The 18,691-nt window shown below is 44.3% G+C and overlaps 2 protein-coding genes across 2 annotated transcripts in view; one reads left to right on the forward strand and one right to left on the reverse strand.

The window, feature by feature from the left end:
• PRND (prion like protein doppel) overlaps positions 1–5,066 on the reverse strand; it is a 17,739-nt gene extending 12,673 nt beyond the window's left edge. Inside the window, exon 1 of the mRNA XM_080982659.1 lies at positions 3,806–5,066. The gene's annotated coding sequence lies outside the window, so the exon portion shown is untranslated. The remainder of the gene's footprint in view (positions 1–3,805) is intronic.
• On the forward strand, positions 3,552–18,001 carry LOC308463761 (uncharacterized protein). The gene is made up of 2 exons (XM_080982442.1): positions 3,552–3,711; positions 13,426–18,001. Exon 2 carries the CDS (start codon positions 13,436–13,438, stop codon positions 15,407–15,409), a length of 1,974 nt encoding a protein of 657 aa, XP_080838568.1. The 5' UTR covers positions 3,552–3,711; positions 13,426–13,435; the 3' UTR covers positions 15,410–18,001.
• The last annotated feature ends 690 nt before the right edge of the window (positions 18,002–18,691 follow it).

Genomic DNA, 18,691 nt, shown 5'->3' on the forward strand with positions numbered 1-18,691 from the left:
GAGCCAGCATTTGCCCACAGACAGCTTTCCGGGTCATGTGGCCAGCATGACTAAACCACTTCTGGAGCAACAGGACACCATGACAGAAACCAGAGCACACAGAAATGCCATTTACCTTCCCGCCACAGCAATACCTATTTATCTACTTGCGCTGGTATGCTTTCGAACTGCTAGGTTGGCAGAAGCTGGGACAGAGCAACGTGAACTCACGACTGTCGTGCAGATTCAAACAGCTGACCTTCTGATCAGCAAGCCCAAGAGACTCAGTGGTTTAGACCACAGCGCCATGTAAAAGTGGCTAAAAACCTGTAAAAGCAACTAGAACCCCAGATATTACTGTTAAGTGCTATTTAAAAAATGTTTTAAATGTTTAAATGTTTTAAAAGTAATTAGAAACTTTAGAACCACAAAGTCATTTGGGAAACATTAGTTCATTTTTTTTTTTTAATGAGCAGAATGAACATGAGTTAATGGGCTACCAATATATGTCAGTTAAAGCTGGAACTTAAATGTCAAAGTTTTGTTTTTTAAAGAGCATTGGAAAGCATTATCTGTATTTAACACTCACCAGATTGGCAAAAATGTATAAAAAAGAAAAAGGTATATGTTGGAAGTGTAATGAAAATGAGGGTTCTTTTTTCACATGTGGTGGTCCTGTAAAATAATTAAGGAATGTTGGGAAATTATATATAATGAATTAAAAAAGATATTTTAAAAAAAAACTTTCCCTAAAACACCTGAGATTTTTCTCTTAGGAATGGTAACAACGAAGGTCCCCCCAAAACCAAAAGGGTTTATTACTATATTGCAGCTAGAACCTTATTGGCACAAAAGTGGAGAACGAGTATAGTACCCACTAAGGAAGAATGGCAGTATAAAATGTTTGAATATGCTGAACTGGCTGGTTTGACGAACAGGATAAGAGAAAAAGATAAGGAATACAAGGAGGAAGGGAAAATGTTTATCGAATATTTTAAAAACAAATACCGGTACATAGCTTAGCAGGTCTCACGTAAATCCAGCGGAATTGAAATAGATAGAGTTTTTAATAGGTAACAAATTGGATGATTAAAAAGATGTGGATTATGCGGAGTAGTAGAAAAGCAAAGGAACCAGGAAAAGGGTGGAAGGGAAGTTATATGGTATATGTATACATGCTGTATTTGGTACAAAGTTGTAAGTAGGACAGGAGGAGGGGAGGGGGTTAAATATGCTCTGTTCCTGTTTTTGAAAATGCAAATAAAAAAATAAATGGGAAAAAGGAAAGCATTATCAGTCTGGAAAGTCCATCCACAATGGTCAGCTTCAACGGTCAGTGCAAGGGCTTCTGGGATTGCACTTGCAAAGTATCGTGGGATTGCTAGGCACTGTTTTTGTGCCCTTTTGCCCTTTCTGGGCTCTTTGAGGGCCATTTTTAAAGTGACTTCTGGATTTGACACAGTGCATGCAGTCGCAGTTGCATGTCAGTTGGACCTGCGTAAATCAGGAGTTGCCTGTAATAATAAACAGGATCCACTTGGCTTAGTATTTATTGCTGCTGAAAAGGCATTTGACTGAGTCAACTGGGAATAACAGGTTCAAATTAAGCAGAACTGGGACTGGGACCTACTTTTGTTATTTGGGTTAAGTTAATACACAGGAATCCAGTTGCTACTGTATGTGTAGACAGCAGAAGATAAAAAAAGGCAGTCTAGAGTAGCAATACAGGGATGTCCATTATCCCCCCTGGTTGTTCAATACTATGATAGAGTCATTGGTAGAGAATGTAAGATCTAGCTAAGAGAATGAAGGTCTTGGAATAGGAAACAACATCTGTAAGGCCAGCCTTTATTGCTGACAATGTACTGCTAATAGTGAAAAATCAAGAAATTTATCTTGATAAAACACTAAAGGTTTTTCAAGACTATTCTAAGATCTAAGGCCATAAGAGTAATCTAAATGAAATCTGAATGGTTCAGTTATAATGCACAGCGGAAGGTTAGACTCAGCTATACCAATGCCATTCAGAGCTGTTAGCTCTGTCATACACTTTCATGGGTCAACCACTATAAGCTTATGCAGGAAGGAAACAATTATTTTAGCTTGCAAGTGTGGTGAGAGAGATGTGATTGCTGCCAGAAGTTTTTGCACCATACCAGAAGCAATGGGCAACAGCTAGCAAAGTTGCTCAGGATCTGAACATTCTAAATCACTCCTGTGTGGGAGACAGGACTCTTCAGAAATTACTTGCTACTGTTCACATTCTTCATCTGCAAATACACCACCTTTCCCTGGGAAAAACTGATTGCACAAATATATATATATTATCCAAAAAAGCATACAAATATGTGTTTCCTTGGAAAATTGCACACAAAAATGCTGACAAAAATTCATGAAGATTCTCCCCCCCCGCCCCCCCCCGCAGCTCTACTACAGTAATGTGGGGGACTGGATTTAAGACTGAAAAAAACTGAGAAACCAAAAAGGAACTGAAATGGACAAATACAGTATATTCTTTCCCTACCCACCAATCACAGTGGTGATTTCACTTGTTGACTAAAAACAGGCCCATTTCCTGTAAAGAAATTACCATATTTTTTGCTCTATAAGACTCACTTTTCCCCTCCTAAAAAGTAAGGGGAAATGTGTGTGCGTCTTATGGAGCGAATGCAGGCTACGCAGCTATCCCAGGAGCCAGAACAGCAAGAGGGATTGCTGCTTTCACTGCGCAGTGATCCCTCTTGCTGTTCTGGCTTCTGAGATTCAGAATTTTTTTTGTTTTGTTTTCCTCCTCCAAAAACTAGGTGCGTCTTGTGGTCTGGTGCGTCTAATAGAGCGAAAAATACGGTACTTAGAATGGCTTCTGCCTATATTCTTCTGAACTGTAATTCTCAGAGGATGTGGGAGGAGAGGATGGCAAGGGTGGCGGGAAGATTCAACAACAATCAAAGAAGCATTTAAACAATATAAAGTATTTGTGTTCTATGTTATACATTAAGCACTGCTAGTTGTTGTTTCTTTTTGTTTTCCAGTGGTATTCATTATCAATTAGAAAATCGGTGTGGCACAAGCAAATCTTTATTCTGAGTGTGTGGCCCAGAGGAAAATGTTTGAGAGCTCATGGAATAAAATATCCTAAGGACCACCAATGGCATGTTTTGACAGTGGTCAGCTGCGAACATTCTCCCTATCATACTGAAACACGCTTCTGTTTAAAACTTACCACCAGAGGGGAGAAAACATCCATTTTTAAATAGAGGATGAATCAATCTGAAAAAAGGTAGAATTCTACCAGAAGCTGATAAGAGTGCAAAAAAGATGTCCACAATCAGTGATCACACACTGCATGGAATATAGTCCTAGTTTTAAAATCCTGCTAGAAAATATGTACCTTGTTCAACTTCATGTTTGAAAGTTAGAAGCCAGTTCTGAAAGCACAACTTTTTCCTGACGCCTGAGTCTGACTGGGGAGGTTTCTGCTCCCCTGCTCCCTCCCACCATCCAGAAACTCTAATTTCCTAATGCATTTACTGGTAGAAGGGTGGGCTGACTCAGAGGCTGCTCTCAAGTGACGTATCTCCCAAGAAAAACAACTGTTCTTGTTAGGCGTTCAGCACGCCCCACCTACTGCTCCTTATTTTGAGAGACGCATAGATTTCCGGACACACAGAGAGACCTGACGTACAAAAGAAGAGGGTCTTTGAAAAGCTCGTCCAAACAGTCCAAATAAGGGTAAGTCGTTTCATCTTTTAAAATGAATTTACAGGGCTTACAGCTGCTCAGTCACATCCTGGCTACTCTTAATTTCTACCTCTTAGATACTTACAGTTCACTTGTCAGCAGCGTAAGAGGGCAATATTCCAGACGCTGTGGTTTTCTTTCTTCCTTCCCCTCCCAAATGCCATCTTCAACATTCTGCTGTCATTCTATAGCCCTGAATGTTCATATTTATTAAATCTGCTTCATTAAATTAAATTGAGTCCTTGCAGCTGCTATGTTGCATAAATCGTAGACACGTCTGCCAATTTCCTTGTATTTTTAAGCTACTCTGAATGGAGACATTATTTGCAAGGGTGTCCGTTCATGTTAGGATCAGAGTGCCGGGCTGCCTAATGATCTCATAGCATCTAAACGAGCAATGGAGGCAAAAGGATTTCCCTTGGTTTGCAGTTTGAGGCGGTCGTATTTCATTGCATAACGCAACAGATAAACCGTCTGGGGGTTTATTCTGTGAGTGCTCTGCATTTACAAAGCTTTTAAGGCAGCTGTTGACAGGATGTTTAAATCCTTTGCTGTCTTCACCAGCCATTATAAACATATCCCAAAATAATAGCATATATGGGGTGCAAGAAATTTCTGAAACAATGTCGGATTGTAGAGACTTCTCAGCAAAGAGGAACTCCTTTTATATCAAGGAAAAATGGAAGATAAGATAGAGCATGACATATAAACATGACCACAAGGTTCCTTCAGTTTGGGTTTTTAATGAAACCTGCCTTTGTAGCTGCTTCTAAACTCAGAGGAAAGAATAGAATTATGCACACTTTATTTTCCCACCATTTTGAGACATACAATACACGCCTGCATGCACACACATTCCAAATAGTTTCAGGAAAATTTGATTAGATTAATCCTGGTTTTGTAAAAATGGGAGGAAATTGACCCCACCCCTCTGCACTGTTATTACACGCCAAATCTTACTGCTTTACCACCAATTGTGTACTACGCAATTAGGGCACCAGTGTGGGGTTGTATTCAATGGCATGCTTGTATTGTTTCTAGACACAGTTTATATTTGATGCATTTACCTTACAATATATTCACCATACCTTCACCATCCCCACCGCCCAACAATCTGTCTCCAGATTATGCAAAATGAGCTTCTATAATTCCCTGCTTGATTGTCATCTTAGCTCTTAGGAACTACAGTGGTACCTCTGGTTATGAACTTAATTTGTTCTGGAGGTCCGTTCTTATCTTGAAACTGTTCTTAACATGAGGTGCCACCTCTGGCGCACGATTTCCACTCACATCCTGGGGCAAAGTTCGCAACCGGAACCAGAAGAGTTCTAATAATAATAATAATAATAATAATAATAATAATAATAATTTATTTCTACCCCACCCATCTAGCTGGGTTTCCCCAGCCACTCTGGACGGCTTCCAACAAAATATTAAAATACAATAGTCTATTAAACATTAAAAACTTCCCTAAACAGGGCTGCCTTCAGATGTCTTCTAAAAATCTGGTAGTTATTTTTCTCTTTGACATCTGTTGGGAGGGCGTTCCACAGGGCGGGCGCCACTACCGAGAAGGCCCTCTGCCTGGTTCCCTGTAGCTTTGCTTCTCGCAATGAGGGAACCGCCAGAAGGCCCTCGGTGCTGGACCTCAGTGTCCAGGCAGAATGATGAAGGTGGAGACGCTCCTTCAGGTATAGAGGACCGAGGCCGTTTAGGGCTTTAAAGGTCAGCACCAACACTTTGAATTGTGCTCGGAAACGTACTGGGAGCCAATGTAGGTCTTTCAAGACTGGTGTTATGTGGTTTTGGCAGCTGCTCCCAGTCACCAGTCTAGCTGCCACATATCCAGAGGTATCACTGTATATATCTTCATCTAAGGGTTCAGCCAGTAGCCACAGCTACAAAGCATTAACTGGCCAGAACATTACCCAATCGGTAACAAGAAAGAAGGCTGTGTGCAGACTCTTTGCATCTATAAGTGATCTATGGATCAATACAGCGCCAACAAACTTGTTGATCCTCCCAGAACAATTCTTTACAGGATAACGCTTGCTCACTGGCGGAGGAAGAGGGGGGCGGGGGGAGCGCACAGCCCCCGGCACCATGATCCCGGTGGGGTGCCATCGCAGCTGCCCCCCCCCACGCTGGGCACCATGCCCCTGTGGGTCGCGAGCCACACCCCAGGACACATGCCATGCCCCTGTGGGCAGCATGCCACGCCCCCGGGACATGCGCCAGCCACACCTGCGCCTGCTCTCATCCCCCAGTACCAGAGCATGAAGCTCCGCCACTGCGCTTGCTCTCCTGGTTTCTGTCTCAGTGCGTTTCTTCTCTGCCTGTGGAGTTATTGATACAATAACAATGTGGCCGGCTGCAACAAAATGGTGCGGTGCATTGCCAGCTCCTAAGAGGAGTGTTGCTGGAAGATCTCCAAACAGCCTCAGACAGAAGGCAGCATTTGGGTTGGTGTTGCTGCTGATGGTGGGAAGAGTTCCAAGAGGAGGAATAGACGCCCTCTTTTCCTCTACCATCCTCATGAAACCTTCCCTTTCTCTGCTGTGAAGCGTGAATGGGATCAGTTTTGGAGTCCATTACCAGCCCTGAAACTTACTACTTTATTGGGTGCAAGTGGCATGTGGGAAGTTTCAAAGACTCACCAGATTATGCAGAAGGGTGGTGGGAGTTTTTAATTTCCTGGTGGGCAACCCTTTAATTATGCCTCCCCCCTAGTATGGCACTGGTGGTCACCATGGCACCCGCAATTATCACCAGTGCCCTCTGCCCCTCCCCATTTTTTAAATCAGTTTTTTTGGGGAGGGGATGTTCTTGGTGGTTTGTTTGCTGCCTTCCTGCCTGCTTTTTTGTGGGGTGGGGTGCGTAGGTGTTCTGCTTGCTTTGGAGCAGGGGTCAGCAACCTTTTTCAGCCGTGGGCTGGTCCACCGTCCCTCAGACCATGTGATGGGCTGGACTATATTTTTTGGGGGAAATGAACGAATTCCTATGCCCCACAAATAACCCAGAGATGCATTTTTAATAAAAGGGCACATTCTACTCATGTAAAAACACGCTGATTCCCGGACTGTCCGCGGGCCGGATTGAGAAGGCGATTGGGTCGCATCCGGCCCCCGGGCCTTAGGTTGCCTGCCCCTGCTTTGGAGGAAGAGTTCTGAGCATCACATTTTTCTTCTGTGAAACTGGTATTTTTTGGTTTTATGACAGTTTCTTGGCTTTCCAAAAGGTAGGGAACCTCTGTAAATTTCTACCACCTGAACACTCACTGTACGTTGTTAAGGAGTACTGATAACCAGTCCCTATTTTCATTTTCATCTGCCATCCTCAACAGGCTGTGCCTCTACTGCTGTCAACATTCAATAGGTCCTGGAAGGTCCTTGTCAGGCTCTTGTGGTGTCTGTGTTTTGCCTAAAATCTCTTCTTCTTTGATTTTTACAAACTAATACACTTGTGGATACCTGGGAAGATCTATTCTGTATAGAAGCACTTTATTTTTACTTTTTTTGGTGGCTCCATTTTGCTTCCAAACCTAAGTGCAGAATTAGATGGAAATGCTATTATTAATCTAGCTCTACTGGTGCAATTTCCAGAACAACATAAGCAACAAACAAAGTCAAAACGAACCCTGAGGTGCCTGCAATCTAATTTTAGACAGTGGAGGAGACAACATGATTTCGGGGAACTGGGAGGCTAAACCGATTAGGTAATATTTTATGGTGTGGCTGTCTGGGGAGCTGATCTGCTGGAGTCCCCTTTTGCTTGGGTTTCTCTCTCATCACCTCTCTCCTCATGACAGAGGTGCATAAAATGGCATAAGGAGCGGAGAAAGGGAACAGATAAATGTTTTTCTCCCTCTCTCACGCCACTAGGATTTGTGGACATTCAACGAAGCTGAATTTTGGAAAATCCAGAACAGACAAAATACAAATGAGAAACGGAGAGAACTAAAATTAACAGAGCCATCCTCCCCTAACATGCCATAAAAGGTAAAGGTAAAGGGACCCCTGACTCTGGGGTTGCGGCGCTCATCTCGCTTTATTGGCCGAGGGAGCCGGCGTACAGCTTCCGGGTCATGTGGCCAGCATGACTAAGCCGCTTCTGGCGAACCAGAGCAGCGCACGGAAACGCTGTTTACCTTCCCGCCGGAGTGGTACCTATTTATCTACTTGCACTTTGACGTGCTTTCGAACTGCTAGGTTGGCAGGAGCAGGGAACGAGCAACGGGAGCTCACCTGATCACGGGGATTCGAACCGCCGACCTTCTGATCGGCAAGTCCTAGGCTCTGTGGTTTAACCCACAGCGCCACACTTTCAAATACGATCCGACAAATTCATGGAGTATCAGGTTGTCAGTGGCTACTAACCCTCATGGCTATATGTTGTCCCTCCACAGTCAGAGGCAGTATGCTAGGAATCACAAGTGGGTAGAGGGCTCTTGCACGCAGGTTGTGCTTTGCCCATGGACTCAAGAAGGTTGGCAATCCGTAAATCTAGGGTTTCGTTTACCCTTTTAGGTATCAAGTTTAACTTAAAAAATAAAATAAAAATCCTCACACATCACAATAAATGACTTGTTTATACACAACATTCATCTCGATGTGCTTGCACAAAACTTACGTGAGGGTTAGATTATGTCCAGTCCTTAATGAACATTCATTCTGGTTTGTTTTACATGGTGGTTATAGCACAGGATAAGAATTTGGCCTGGTTTGCCTGCAGGGGATTCACATGTCTTCACATTAATCCTTAGTTCATCCACCCATTTTTCTCGCATTTCCCTGTAACTTTCATAATTGCAAAAAGCTGGTTCATCGCACTAGGGCAACAGGGCACTTTAATCCACTTCACCTGTGCAAACCTAAATTTTTATTTTAGTTTTATTTATTAAATTTCGATGCTGCCCTTCATCCAAGGATCCACGGGTGGCTCACAATATAAAAACACAAAAATACATCACATAGTAACAAAGAAAAACAATACCCCCCAGTTTAAAAGGCCATAGATTGTTTAATTTGCCAAAGGCCTGGGAGAAGATGAATGTTTTTGCCTGGTGCTTAAAGATATGTAACAACGGCCATATGTAACCTTGCAAGCCATACTAAAGTTCCATTTGATCCCATGAATGCCACTTGGAAAACCCTGCCCTCCCGGATCACTCTGATTGTGAGCGATCAAATCTACGGTTTTCATCTGGAGAGCTGGGTGGAGTTTCTTCTCCTTGGCTAAAAAGCAATTCAGTTATCTGAGTAAAAGCCAGACTTCTGGCATATCTGTATTGTACGTATCAGCTATTAGTGTTCATGTTTATATTACAGTGACAAGCAGACCTCATGGATCTTGCTGCTAAGTCAGCACGGAGGTGCTTCTTGCAGGTTTATTCTATGGTTCTTCCAAAACCTCAGAAGAGTAAACAAAAGTCAGGTTTCTACAGAGTGTGGGCAGGGCTGAGTATACATCTTGCAGCTGGTCTAGAAACTCCTGTCACAGGTTCTTCTTTTGCATGTTTTGAGACTTTAAACAAGTTTGGCTTGCACAGATGGTTTGGATGGTTATGAGCTGGTCGTTTGTGGAAAGGCGTGTCCATTCAATGGGATTCTGTGGATTTGTGGTCAGTTGTGTGGCTGAGGGGTAAAAGTAGGACATGTGAGGGTAGCTGGATGAGGGCGGCTGGTTGAGCATTAGGTTGTGGCTGTTCACAGTCAATGCCCTAATATTGCTGGGGAATGGCAAGTTTCCCTATCTCTAAAAAAGAGACATATTAATTCACATTTTGGGGTTTTTTTTTGTAAACTGTTCCCTCCATGCTTTCCAGTAAAATGCTTTTCCACTGGTCAACACTCTTTGCAGGCACCATGCTGGTGAATAAATAAGATTTATTTGCCACTGGTATCATCAAAGAATAGAATCTCAGATGAGTTATGAGTCATAGCCAGTCAGATTCAGGCCAAGTTTTCGATCACTTGCACTCTAACCACCAGGCATGTCAAAGACACCTTGGCCCTCTCCATCTTCTATTGGTCCTACACACATTGCACCCATCTGGCATGCACCACAGGTCCAGTGGCCGGCTTCTCCCAAGTGCTCGGCTCCTTGTATCATGCATGCGCCATCATATGGGTGCTATGCACGCCATGTGTGATGTCACACGTGTGCAACGAGTGTCAGCTCCACCCCATCTTGGTGGTAACCCAGTGCCTCTGCTAACCTTTGTCCCAATAGGCTCATCTCTGTCATCTTCCCTAGAAAATGAAGGACGGTGGGAGAGGGCAGTAAGGAGAAATTGTATCAACAGCCCCGGTCAATTCTAAATTCCAGAACTCAATCAAGGTCCAAACAAAAAGCCTAGCATACCAGCTTGAATTTCCATGAGGGCGAGTTGGAAGCCAGTTCAACTCAACAGCCTCTCATTAGACCTTTCCACACACTTTGTCTTGGGTTTGACTAGCTCAGGCTAGTTAGAAGGCTGGAGGCGACTTGCAATTCCTTGGAACCATCCACAGCCCACGGGAAGGTAAAGTTGTTTGCCTCTGCTCCAGTTTAGGCACTTCTTTAGTGATAAGTGCCAAAGGCCCTCCCTTCACCCCATCCAGGCCCAGCACATGTTTACCAAGAATGGATGACTCTCTTCAGCAAGCAGAGGCATGACCAGAAAACAGAATATCTGCCCTGCTGGCAATCCTGGAGGAATTTTTAGTGGAATACAGTGTCCCCATTGTTAGGAGGGTGCAAATGAAAAGAAAGGGGGGCGAGGGAGCGGGATAAACAGCGGATTGAGAGCAACAGTGCATAGGAAGGAGGGAACATTATGCAATCAAAACAAGCTCTTCCTGACAGCTACTCTGAGTGGAAGTTGGAATACCAAGATGATACAGGGACGCCCTGCTGTCTAGAATAAAACCCCACAGCACTGTCGCCCAACTCGCCCTCATGGAAATTCAAGCTGATATGCTAGGCTTTTTCTTTGGACCAATGCCTTCAATGGAGACAGAACTTCCTGGGCTCTTGCGGGATACAGGCCCCTGGCAAATGTGCTGATTCTGAATCAGCTTGTGGGCTCTGAACAAAGCAGTAAAGGATCCCTCAAAATCATGCTAAATAATAATGCAGTGGTACCTTGGTTCTCAAACTTAATCTATTCCGGAAGTCCATTCCAAAACCAAAGCGTTCCAAAAAAAAAGGTGTGCTTTCCCATAGAAAGTAATGCAAAATGGATTAATCCGTTCTAGACTTTTAAAAACAACCCCTAAAACAGCAATTTAACATGAATTTTACTATTTAACGAGACCATTGATCCATAAAATGAAAGCAATAAACAATGTACAGCAGTCAATCAATCAATCAATCAGTAGTTCCACACAGTCCCAAAAACAAAACAAAAAGCCACAAAAACGCAAAATAGCAAAAACAGACAGACCTCAGCGTAACACTCAAAAGGGAAGTGTGGCACTCAAATTGGAAGCGTAACACTCAGAATGGAGCATGTTCGGCTTCCGAGAAAAAATCACAAACCGGAACACTTCCAGGTTTTCAGTGTTTGGGTTCCAAGCTGTTTGAGTACCAAGGCGTTTGAGAACCAAGGTACCACTGTAGATGTGAAGCAAAGCTGTGAACCTGCTGTGGCCAACAGTGATTGCGTGCATCTCATTGCAACTTGCAGTTGAGAAAATCAGAACATCAGAAGAGCTTGGCTGCAGGATCAGACCAAAGGCACATGCAAACCAGCACCCTGTCCACACAGGGGCCAGATGCCCATGGGAAGCCCACAGCAGGGCCTGATTGCAACAGCACTTTCCCCATAGGCTTGGTGAGGTGAGGTGGTGCGAGTTCTCTATAAAGCACCCCAGGACTTGGAAAATCCCACTTTGCATGCCGGAAAAGTGTAAGCTGATTATGGTGAATCTGTGGGAAAGGGCAAACTGCAGCAGCTCATTGGCACCGGCCCCAAAGCCTTTGGAACCATTTAAAAGGTTGGAAGGAGAAGAGGAAGAGAGCTTTGTTTGCACGCTAAAACACACTGCCTCAAAGCAGGGGGCTTTGGTCTTTCTGAGCATTAGAGAATTGAACTGTATTTTTTTTCCCTTGGGAGGATTCTCCAGTGCTTAATTTCTAAGGCGAGCACGCGTCTTTCCAATACAAATATGGGTGGGCGTATTGTGATTGCTCAGGGGTAAGGGAAATGCACTTTGCATGGGACGCGGGTGGCGCTGTGGGTAAAACCTCAGCGCCTAGGACTTGCCGATCGCATGGTCGGCGGTTCGAATCCCCGCGGCAGGGTGCGCTCCCGTCGTTTGGTCCCAGCGCCTGCCAACCTAGCAGTTCGAAAGCACCCCCGGGTGCAAGTAGATGGGGACCGCTTGCAAGTAGAATAGGGACCGCTTACCAGCGGGAAGGTAAACGGCATTTCCGTGTGCTGCTCTGGTGCCGGTTTGCCGGAGCAGCTTCGTCATGCTGGCCACGTGACCCGGAAGTGTCTTTGGACAGCGCTGGCTCCCGGCCTCTAGAGTGAGATGAGTGCACAACCCTAGAGTCTGTCAAGACTGGCCCGTACGGGCAGGGGTACCTTTACCTTTACCTTTAAGGTATCTCTGTTATACTTTATTTACCAAGCCTTGATTTTCCAATGGGTTCAACGTATTTTTTTAATTATATTTTGGTTCCCCTGTCTGTGGATGCATTTGCAATTCTGTAAAAGGACCTCGTTTCACAGCGTGCTTCTAACAACGAGAGACGGAGGGTAGTGAGTTTGAGATTATTGATCCATTTGATCGCCAGAGCTACCTTTTTGCCGACACATTTAATCATTTGCACTATAATCCATAGTGGTTCATATGTGTATGCACTCAAATGTTGCGAAACTTTGGGATCGGTGTACTGACTATCACAGTTATAATGTGGTGTTTTTCTAAAATAAAATTCTGCTACAGCTTCAACAGGAATTTATATAACTGGGAGATAGATTGAGCTGGGTGACTTTGGGGAAAGGATTTACTATGGTATATATTTTGGTATGTGCAGTAGTGTTGGAAAACACCAGATTGGCAAGTTGGTGGTTTTCACTGGACTATTGATGCTGGAATGTGCAAGTTTTCAAGTGACTCAGAATTATTCATCAAAGAAAGTGGCACAATTTTTAAGAGCTCCTAACTGGCGTGAAAGTGAGAAGTTTGCTGCTTATATATAGCTGAAGTGGAGCTACCTTCTGACTTCTGTCTGATGTAACTGTGTCCTGTAAGTCAAGTACTTAAACACCTGGGCTGTTTTATATTCCCCGCCCCCCAAAAAAACCTGCCTTGCAAGTTGTATAGACTTTTGTCAGCTGGTGCACATCAACTTAGGAACACAGAAAGTTGCCCAATACCCCATCAGAGTATTGGTACCTCAAGCTCAGGATTGTCTGCACTCAAACAGGGTCCTTTCTAGTCCTACCTGGGGATGCCAGGGTTTGACCCATGGTCCTTCTACATACAAAGTGTGTGATATTCCATTGGGTTACAGTCTCTCCTCTTGTTGGACAGTTGTCAGATTCACATTACTGGCACATCCAAAGCCTGCTCAACATATAATGTGAGAGAATCATTTTGGAAATACCACCACCATCTACTTGCAATTATATATTCTGCATTTTGTGTTATATCCTCCCTGTCTCTTTTTTTTCCTTAAAAAAGAACTTGATTCCTTTACTTTGTTTTACAGAATAGCCATTATGGGGAAGTACTTGGTGACCTGCGCGATAGCAATTCTCTTTATTCTTCTGCAGACGGATGTCATTGTCTCGGTTTCGGGAAAAAGCTCGTCCAGTAGAAGTAGTAGAAAGCCTAGCAAGCCTTCACATCATCGACCTAGCAAGCCTGTGGAACATCATCGACCTAGCAAGCCTGTGGAACATCATCGACCTAGCAAACCTGTGGAACATCGACCTGTCAAACCTGTACATCGACCTGTCAAACCTGTACACAATCAACCTGTACACAATCCTGCTCCCCCACAACACAACCCTGTTAATCCCCCAGTAAATCCTGGTAAGCCCCCAAGCAATCCTGGCAACCCTCCTCCATATAACCCTGCCTATCCACCACAAAACCCTGGTAACCCCCCACGCAATCCTGGCAACCCTCCTCCACAAAACCCTGCCTATCCACCACAAAACCCTGCTAACCCTGTCTATCCACCACAAAACCCTGCTTACCCTCCACAAAACCCTGCCTATCCACCACAAAACCCTGGTAACCCTGCTTACCCACCACAAAACCCTGCTTACCCCCCACGCAATCCTGGCAACCTTCCTCCACAAAACCCTGCCTATCCACCACAAAACCCTGCTAACCCTGCCTATCCACCACAAAACCCTGCTTACCCTCCACAAAACCCTGCCTATCCACCACAAAACCCTGGTAACCCTGCTTACCCACCACAAAACCCTGCTTACCCCCCACGCAATCCTGGCAACCCTCCTCCACAAAATCCTGGATACCCACCACAAAACCCTGGCAACCCTGTCTATCCACCACAAAACCCAGGTTACCCTCCCCACAATCCTGGCAACCCACACAATCCTGGTTATCCGCCACAAAACCCTGGATACCCTCCCCACAATCCTGGCAACCCACACAACCCTGGCTATCCCCAACAAAATCCTGGCTTTCCACAAAACCCTGGTTACCCTAGGTATGGAGAAGGAGGCAGCTGGGGCAAATATGACAGTAAGCCATGGAAGCCCAAGCCACCCAAGCCCAATATGAAACATATGGCAGGATCAGCTCTGGCGGGAGCTGCAGCAGGAGCCGTGGGTGGCTACCTCTTAGGCCGTGCCATGTCCAATGTCAATTTTCACTTTAACAACCGTGATGACGAGCGGTGGTGGCATGAAAACCGCAACCGTTACTCCGACCAGGTTTACTACCCACAGTACAACCAGCCTGTTCCGCAGGATATCTTTGTGAGAGATTGCACGAATATCACTGTGAGCGAGTATACGGAGCCCAGCGGAAACCAAACAGCAGATGAGATGGAAACCAGGGTTGTGACGCACGTGGTGCGCGAAATGTGCATAGAGCAGTATCGCACCTACTCCAGCCACGCAGGAGGCGACTTCAGACATCCCGGGAGTAGGCCAGAGGGGCCTATGCCGGCCAAGCCGGAAGTGAAGCCTGTGGCGGAAGAAACGATAACAGGCGCTGTGGCGAAAGACCGATTGGGCAGCTCCATGTCTAACATGCACCTGCATTTCAATGACAGCGATGAGGAGCAATGGTGGAGCGAAAACCGCAATCGTTTTACCCGTCCCGTTTTCTACCCAAACTACAGCCACCCTGTTACGAAGGATGTCTTTGCGAGCGATTGTGAGAATGCCACCACAAACTATTACATAAAGCCCACCGGAAACCAAACGGCAGATGAGGTGGAAGCCAGGGTGGTGACGCAAGTGGCGCGGGAGATGTGCAGGGAGCTGTACAGTGATTTCATCCGTCACATGGAAAGAAGCAGATATGATCAGAAGCCAGAAGCGCCGATGCCAACCAAACTCTGGCTGAAGCATGTTCCAGAAGCAGCTAACATCGCCCCTGGCGCAGGAGCCACCGGAAGCCATCAGAACAGTGCCACGTCTCGCATGCGTGACAACATTTTTGCCAAGTCTTCTGTGCTTTTGATTATGGTCACTTCTTTCCTGATACCTTGAGGTTGGGCAGCCTCCTTAAGCTGCCATTTTGTCGCTGAGACAGGAAATGTCCAGAAGGAAAGAGATGTGTTTATATAAAGGAAATGTTTTGTGAAGAGTGCATTGTCGCTTCTGCATCTGTTAGGTGGGCTGTCTTTAATAGCTGTTACGTGTGCTAATTCTTACTCCTTCAGAGCCACCTTTGGCACTGCCACTGTTCCAAAATAGTTCCCAAGGAAAGAAGCCAAGGGTAACCTTGCAATGAAGGGAACCTCCCCACCCCAGCTCACATGAATCAAGCCGTGACCTTTTTCATAGCTAGTCGAGCATATTCAGTGTGTAAACATGAACAAGTTAATGGAAACACGTAGAAAAACACACCTTTTGCCAGACTTCTCCTGTTACATAGTCTCTTCAGTGAAACCTGCATAGCTTTAACATATCCTGTGGCAGACTCCTCCCAGTACACTGGCCCCTCACGGGAAGCTGCTTAGCTTGAACAGAAAGCTTTATGGTGCAGTAAGCCGTTATACAAAAGTCTGGCTTCAAGAGAAAGAAAGGATTTCCAGTTCTTATGTAGCTTCACCGAGAGTGACTTTCAATGCTATGAAATGGGATGGGGTTGGAGACCAAACGGCTTATGAATAGGGATGGCAGAATCTGTCAATGTCAGCTTCTAATTTTTCCAGTTCTACGCTCAGTTCTTCACATTCCACCTAAGTTTGTGATAATAATAATAATAATAATAATAATAATAATAATAATAATATCATTATTTATTAATAATATCATTATTTATCATTATGCCTGGCGTGCTCTGGTCCATGGGGTCACAAAGTCAGACACAACTAAACGACTAAACAACAACAAAATATCATTATTTATACCCCACCAACCTCATGAAAATTCATTAGCCTTTTAGTGCAATTTTATCTGCATATACATATTTTGTATGCAATTTTGTCTCATATACACATTTTTTTGCAAAGCAATTTCCCCTAACATAATACATTTTTGCATGCTATTTTCAATAATATATGCATTTATATGCACACTTTACCCTAGTATATGTGGTTATTTAGTGTGAATTTTAAAGGCTGAATGTATTCTGGTTTGTGCATTGTTTGAGAAAGTGAGAATTAGGTAGTTTTGCCTTTAAATGTGAACTGAATCAAATTTCTTCTCCATCCCTTTGTGTGCCATGTGCGCCACACTGAAGTCCAAAGTGAAATTTTTCACATTCACCTCCGTAAACAAGGTGCCAGATTGGCTCCACATTGGGAGTACCTCACTGGAGGTGTGAAAATTCCACATGAGACACTCCTTTGGGTTGTATCCAATGTAGACTAAGTTAAAGTCACCTAGTGGTACTTGTTCCACAGGTGAAATGTTCTGCATCCATGCGCCATGGCTGCAGAAGAGAGGCTCTTAGTTAATTTGTTGCACAACAGATTGCACACTGAGGTTCCGCTAGCACAACCTTTGGGTTGGGTTCCTCTCTAGTGCAACATAAACCACTTCAAGGTATTATTATTATTATTATTATTATTATTATTATTATTATTTACAACCAAGAGGTATAGAAATTTTATGACATAAATAAGTAAATAAACATTAAAACTCACCCACCCACTTGAGTTAGCAGACAGGGAACACTGGACACAGTCCTAAATGCAGTGAACACTTTTAACATTTTAAAATGTCTTGAGGTTTCTGGTGGGGTGGGTGGGGAGCAGAACACAGAACATACAAGAGGACATTCCCTCCCACATATCACAATGTGAAGTCTGTGGGATGCTCCTAGCTCAACAAAATACTAGGCGTAGGTTCATGTGAGGGTGTTTCCATGTGGGTGCTTTTTGTGGGTCAGGTGCATACACGTTTTGTCGTGTCCGACAGTTGCCAGCATCCCAAAGCCAGTCCAGTTCATCAGGTTATTCTGTTTCTGTGCAAAATATTCTCTCTTTCTCTCTCTCCCTCTCACCTGTTGCCAGTGACCTGTTTGCAGGGACGTCTCTGTCTCGAAGTACCTTTAGCCGGACAGGAAGAAGGCAAAATGTGATTAGAATGTCAAGGGTGGGGAGGGACCAAGGAGATGTCTATCCCTCAGAAAATATGTTGCACTCTCATTTTAGTGCCTTTGCAAATGTGCCTGCCTAGTGAGGAATGGGATGCGCCGCTGTGGGTTCTTTATACTTGCCACGGAGCTCCTGTCGAGGGAGGAGAGAGTCTTTCCACATGGCAGCTTGTTGTGGAAGCATGCGTGCAAGTTTTGCGCAGCATCCACGTGACTTCACCCTCATCAAAATGCTGCCCTACATTATCTTCCAATTTAATCCCAAATTAATGTTTCTATGGAAAGTCTGTTAAGTAATCCTTTCCCTCCAAACAGATTAAATGGGGGGGGGGGAATGATGCATTTTGAGGCCGTTATGCGAATTTCATAAAAAAATAGTGCATGCATTAGCAGTACCACCTCCACAATAAATTTCTGTGTGAAAGTGCCTTGGATACGCTGGAACAGCCTGCACGAAAGCCTTAAAATCTGTAGGTGGACATGCCTGAGTTTTTCATTGTCTTTTGCCTACACAGAAATAAACCAGTTGCCCAGAACCCACAGTTGTTACCTTTGCATGTTCATGCTGCTCTGGATTTTACAATCATACAACACTTTCTGTCTTTTAGAAGCAAAGCCGGTCATCATGTGTTGGGAAAGTCAATCCCTGTGAAAATCTTTCTTACATCATATCACTTCAGCACTTAGTTGTGGTGCCTGATCTAAATTCCTCCAGAGAGGGGATTTCCAGGCCTATCTAGCCCCAGCAAAACTGCCTGAGGAGGTCTTTCCTGGGTTTAAAAATGCCAGCTACTTTACTCTTTAATTTTAAGATACTAGTAGAGTTGGTTTTTTTAAAGCCACTTGTGATAAGGACCGCTTTCTTTATTGTAAAGTGAAGCGAGAAGGAACTTTGCCCAGTGGGATTGTGGGCGATTCCAGACTGGCTGCTTATTGAGCACTCATGTTGATAATGTTCGCACCAAACTTGCATGGATCTGATACATCATCAGTTTATTGAGCATTCATCCTGATAATCTTGGGTAGAGGTTTCATTGCATTGCCAGTTAGTAGTTATTATCCTGCACTTTCTAGCACAATTTTCCATCTCTTTTCATATTGGACCTTTTGCAGTTAGAAAAAAAATAACAGGATAATTGCACAAAAAGTGCGGAATGGCTGTCAGATTTTGTGCCAATAAACAGCCCATCTGGAAGCACTGTGTCTGTTTTCTGTGGCTTCAGTGT

This window comes from Podarcis pityusensis, assembly GCF_964106645.2.
Source record: "Podarcis pityusensis genome assembly, chromosome: 15".
Classification (NCBI taxonomy): domain Eukaryota; kingdom Metazoa; phylum Chordata; class Lepidosauria; order Squamata; family Lacertidae; genus Podarcis; species Podarcis pityusensis.

Coding starts and splice junctions, on each gene's coding strand:
- LOC308463761 (XM_080982442.1), top strand. CDS start 13,436: ATGGGGAAGTACTTGGTGACCTGCGCGATAGCAATTCTCTTTATTCTT.